The sequence below is a fragment of the Trachurus japonicus genome, chromosome 16 (genome assembly GCF_045865225.1).
Source record: "Trachurus japonicus isolate A0001 chromosome 16, Traja_1.0".
Lineage (NCBI taxonomy): Eukaryota > Metazoa > Chordata > Actinopteri > Carangiformes > Carangidae > Trachurus > Trachurus japonicus.
This window is the reverse complement of record NC_140922.1, coordinates 7687224-7692736: the sequence shown is the minus strand read 5'-3', so window position 1 is coordinate 7692736 and position 5513 is coordinate 7687224. Positions and strand designations below refer to the sequence as shown.

The window sequence follows — 5513 nt, the reverse complement described above, 5'->3', positions numbered from 1 at the left end:
TTAATGCAGTGAAGTAAGTTGAGTAAATGTAATTAGGTTTCACCACTGTGTAAATATACAATTTTGTATTCAAAATTTCAAACTGTTCAATCCATTAAAAGGCTCTGTTTTCTACATTATCATCATGATCATTTTTTATTCAGCTCCTCTTGCACAAATAAATTTCAGTCAGTTCCAGTCTCAACGTCAGTATAAACTATAGAAGATTCATAATAAACTGAGTTACACTGAACTGTCAGTGTTATGTCCTCCTCTGTACTCTGACTACCGAGGAGTTAGTTCCAGATAAGAAAAACTTTTTTCCGACCAGCTGATGCATTGTAAATGTTTACTTTAGATCCTATACTCTTGAACTTGTGTATTGAGACGGGACTTCTCATAGGTGGCGAGAATACGCTGATTAATTGTCACGTCTCGGTGCAGCGCGATGCTCAGGTGTTTCAGTGGGGGAGAGAGACCCCCTCCACTGCATAGGCCCTACCTAATGGGCATTCACACAACACCACTTTAAAAAAGCTGAACTATCCCTTTAAGGTTTTTTTTTTATTTTTTAAATTACTTCCAGATCAGGGGAGGTACTTCTGGGCAACGGCCCGTAGACAGCTCACCCTCTGTCCAAAGAGAAACCGTGTAGTTTTAGCTTCTCTGCGACACAAACACAAACAGGTGAGTCTCGTTAACGTCTGTAACGTCTGTTTGTAACGTGATTGAGTCCAAGGCAAGGCAGCTGTGTTGATACGAAGTAGGCCGGTGCTTATTGTAAACTTCCGTAACGGTGTTGCCCAAATGCTCCAGCACAAGTTGTGACAGCTCTCTGTTAGAGATACACTGTAGCCTACTCCACTTTTTATCTGAGTCCGGTTGACCACAGTGGTCGTTTAGTGCTGTCTGAAATGAAACCACCCGCAAAACTAAGCCTGGCTTTAAGCTCACTGTATATACATCACGTGACTTTTATGATGCCCGAAGTCTTTATCAAACCTGTGTAGGCCTAGCCTACTCACTCAAATGCAGTCTACTGTATAGGAGGCTACCACTATATACTGTATCAGTATTGCTCATCCACTGGTTTGCTGTTGAATTGTTTTGTTGACCCTATACATTTTATATCATTCAGACCCTGGGACATCTCTTTCTGTAATACAGTAGACTACCACACTGCCACAAATTGCAGTGAGTTCAGTAAATTTCTCCGAGCTTTGTTACCAAACCCGCCATCTCACACAGCTGTGTGCATGTCGCAACAAGAGGGAGAAGTTTAATGTCTGTGTAATGGTGGATCAGGAATAACAGGAAACAAAACCTACACACAATGCAGCATATGACACTTTTAGTAACAATGAATCATTAAGGCAGCCTAGAAGGACTTTGGTAGAGATCCAGAGCCTTAGATTTTCTGAGTGATGATGATATGAGTGATGGTAAACACAGAGAAACCAGTCCCTGCGAACTGCGAAGATAGAGGTTGGACGATTGTTGTGATGTAACAAGTTTGATGTAACAGCTCATTTTAAGGCTCAGTTTCTGAATACAAGCTGTGTTGTTTTTCTCTGTGGCCTGAGCACATACTTGAGAATATACTTTGACAGTATATAAACCTGCTTTACAATAAAAAAAAAAAAGACATTGAAATCTCACTTTGTGTATGTTTAGTCTGCATTAATCTGATTCAAAAACGTGTCTTGTCTCTTTCAGTCTTGGGCAGGATGTCTGTCTCCGTGACCAAAGCTGATGGGGTCACTGTGTTGACCTTGACCTCTGACCCACAAAGTTCTTGTCCTCCACTCTGCCAAATCCTCAAAGGCCTTTGCTACAGCCCCGTGTGCTGCTCTGTGTCTGAACGCCTGAGGAGCGTCCAGAGAATGTCTCAGTCAGTACTTGCGGTGAGTAATAACCATGGATGATTTACATTGATGATTCTACACTTAACCTGATCATTAGCTGGTTACTATTTGTGTTTTTAATGATTTGATGTTCATACTGTGTTTCCTCCTTCACAGGCTCTGCACATTATGGTTGGGTTGCTCAACATTGGTCTTGGAGCTATTTTCTTCAACAATTATGCCTCCTGGAACCAAATAAATGAAATTCCGATTTGGATGGGAGCACTGGTAAAGAAGCTTATGCTGGATTTTCTCTTGTTGTTGTTTTTTTCAATCAATCAATCTGTTTATTATTATTATTATTATTTATTTATTTTTACTTTTTTATTAAACTTAAAGCCCCGGTACGGAGCTTTTAACTGGATACGCAAAAGTCTCTGGTTTCTGCTGACGTGTCTCTGTTACCTACAACAGCAAATGAGTCCATCAGTGTGAAGTTACGCTATTTCTAAGTAGTCTAATTCTATACCTCTGGAAGGCATGGTCAGGTCGGACCACTGACGAAACGATACGAATAGATACATTACCTCATCCATATGCATGCTGCAGATAGCTGCTAAAAAAAAAAAAAAAAAAAAGCAAGTCCCGTTTTCTTTCCGACGTTTCCAAAATAAATCTACACGCGCCGGCCAGACAAACGTCTTCACGACAGTGGGAAATGCAGTCTCCATTCCGGCAAAACACCACCGCTTTCGTCCACAGGGGCCGCCAAAATCAACACTAAATGAAAAGTCTGTACAGGGGCTTTAAAAAAACAAGTTCTTCTCTGTCAGGAGTCAGGACTAAAATCCCCACAGTACCAAACACAAACTGTGACGTTAATACGTAAACACAATACAGTGTCTACCAACAGCATCATAAACATAAACAAGTCTAAAAAAAAGGCTCATTTCACATTATGTGATGCGGCTGACTAGAAGTGACATGTGCGTCACAGAGTTAGTAAAGGCTTCACATGACTCATCCAGTTCAGTCCTTCAGGTTGTGTTATAAATGAATATATCAGTGTTTATGTACATAATGTATATTCATTTTCATTTTCATCTCCTCTGTAGTTTGTGTTATTCGGCATCACGTGCATACTGTCTGAGAAGTATCCCAGTCCATGTCTGGTGAGTAGTTACATTAATTTGTAGCATCCTGTAGCGTACTTTTACCACTGAAGAGCATAACACACTTGCCATCTTGTTTTTGGACATTTAATTTTTACTGTTTGCTGTTTGTTGCCTGGTTTGGTTTTATGTTTTGCTTCATTTTGCACATAAACTGACAGGTCTTTTACTTCAGGTCATCGTCAACGTGATTCTGAATCTGGCAGGAGTTGCCTTTGCCGGTACAGCTATCGTGATCTACTGCATCAACTTGGCAAACATATATGTCTGGATGTGCGAACCTGACGATTATGACTACTACAGCAGACACCACACAACAACACTGTCTCCTTCTCAGAACGTTGAGCACCAAAGATGCCTGGAGGTCAAGGCGATAATTAAGGTAGTGTGTGTGTGAGATTTGTCATCAGTCATGTGCAAAGTTTTAGGCTACCATTTCCACACATACATGGACAGATGGATAGATGGGTTGGTTGGTTGATTGATTGGTTGATTGAATGGTTATATAATATAAACATAGGAATATTCACAAAAAATACACACACACACACACACACATAATATAAACATAGGAATAGAAAAAGACGGCCACCGCACACTGATGAGACTCTGCTGCAGAGTCTCATCAGTGTGCGGTGGCCGTCTTTTTCTATTGATTTTACGCACTCCTGCTACCCACCTGCACCTGAGGAACTGTGGCTGTGCAGGGAGATTTGCTTTTCTTCAATAAACATAGGAATATTCACAAAAAATACACACACACACACACACATACATATATATGGTATATACTGCATATGAACTCAAAGATTAGAAATCAGACGTTCTTTATTATTTGTTATGTAACTGTGAAAAATGAATGAATGAAGTACCCTGTCAATAATTAAAACTATAAATATACATAATACAGACAGTTAATATGTACATGCCATTTACAGTCAATTTTGTTTGTAATAAATAACATACTTTGATATGAACTGTCACCTGTGACCACACAAAACACATTTTGACCACAACTGGAAACATACACACCAATTCAGTCATAACTTCCTCTAAGCCACATTTTAATGACTGAATGCTTGTATGAATAAATGAAACAATAATATACTTGAATGCCATGAAAACATCCACAAAAATGTTGAAAGATGTCGACACTGTTTTGTTTGTGTCCCAGATGCTCGTCACAAGCATCAATGCTGTGCTGATTGTCTTGTCGGTCCTGGAGCTGTGCCTCACCATCAGCTCGGCCACCCTGGGGATCAAGGCTCTGAAGACCAAGGACCAGAACAAGGTACAAAACTGAAAGAAATCACTGCTGGGTTATTATTATAGAATAAAATGTGAAATGTCCTGGGCAAGTGTTTACCACAGACTGAATATCAGGCATCTAACCAAAAGCCCATCAAAAGAACCCACAGACTTCATGACAAGGGACACGAGGCACTAAGTAATTTGTTCTAATTAGTTTATGTTGCATATTAAACCATTTATTTAAGAAAACGATTCTACACTCCAAATCAGTCAGTCAGTCTAAATATCAATACCCAATTAATATAATAAAATAACTCTTCCCCCTGTGGAGCCCCGTCGAAACAGTACAGCGGTGCAGGTCATGAGTGAACTCTGTAATCTCTGACTTGAGTAGCAGCACTGATACTGTGTTTCTCTTTCAGAGCATTCATGATGCAGAGCTCTGCAAACCACTACTGGAGGAAGACACCACCAAGTAATCAATGCAGCCTGGAAAACCTCTGCTTAGCACTATCAGGCACCAGGGACTGAAATCCTCGGTGAAATACCACTGACCGTCTGTGCTGTAATGTCAGTGATTCAGTCGGTACCATCTTTTCCAAACTTAAGGCTTCGGCTTAAAGATATTTGCACTAGTACTTCACATAGACTCTAGTAATACTCTACTACACTGTATGCTGCTTTCAGTTTCATTTTGTCTTTTTTAAAAACTGTTTTTTTTATTATGATCTCTTGAGTAGGCTATTGTGCCTTATGGTCAGTGACTCAGTGTATAAGGGAGGCTTGTGCATGTTGATGAGGAATTGCCAAATTGTTACATTTTAATCATATTTTGCAATGGGGATCTAAATATTCTGCTATTGCTGTCACAGTTTTTGTATATTATATTCAAATGTCTCTGTGGAAATGAAGTCACTAAACAAGTTGATTTTATTATGAATGTATGATTAGTTTGTGAATTAAATGCTTTATTGGAACCAGTGTTGGAGCTGCCAAAAAGCACATTAACAACTATCCCAAATCTTAGGCATAATGTTGCCATCACCTTAAAATTTCATGTTAACCATTGGAATCTTAGTGTATATGAATCTTCACAAATATGACAAGAGTTCAAATCAATGTAGACCAAAATGCAACAGTAAATTTCAAAAAGTGCATATACTCCTGACAGAAGCAGGTTGTGGTGATGTCTGACTGGTATCACGTCTTGGGCTGTCTGCTACACTGGTGCTGCTGCTGCTGCTGGAGCTCTGTGGACCTGGAGCAG

At 39.8% G+C, this 5513-nt stretch overlaps 3 protein-coding genes across 4 annotated transcripts in view; all 3 read left to right on the top strand.

Annotated features, from left to right (window-relative positions):
- Positions 1-5223, top strand: part of LOC146971624 (membrane-spanning 4-domains subfamily A member 6C-like) — a 39867-nt gene extending 34644 nt beyond the window's left edge. Inside the window, exon 8 of the mRNA XM_085801042.1 lies at positions 4870-5223. The gene's annotated coding sequence lies outside the window, so the exon portion shown is untranslated. The remainder of the gene's footprint in view (positions 1-4869) is intronic.
- Positions 1-5223, top strand: part of LOC146971623 (membrane-spanning 4-domains subfamily A member 15-like) — a 32804-nt gene extending 27581 nt beyond the window's left edge. Inside the window, exon 8 of the transcript XR_015037818.1 lies at positions 5028-5223. The gene's annotated coding sequence lies outside the window, so the exon portion shown is untranslated. The remainder of the gene's footprint in view (positions 1-5027) is intronic.
- On the top strand, positions 570-5223 carry LOC146971625 (membrane-spanning 4-domains subfamily A member 6C-like). 2 transcript variants are annotated; one of them, XM_085801043.1, is made up of 7 exons: positions 570-666; positions 1696-1883; positions 2001-2111; positions 2939-2995; positions 3171-3377; positions 4170-4286; positions 4669-5223. In XM_085801043.1, the coding sequence occupies exons 2-7, from the start codon at positions 1707-1709 to the stop codon at positions 4723-4725; spliced, it is 726 nt and encodes a 241-aa protein (XP_085657169.1). In that variant the 5' UTR covers positions 570-666; positions 1696-1706; the 3' UTR covers positions 4726-5223. The 2 variants fall into 2 exon arrangements, with proteins under 2 accessions (XP_085657169.1, XP_085657170.1); XM_085801044.1 differs by lacking the exon at positions 2001-2111.
- Positions 5224-5513: the final 290 nt, after the last annotated feature.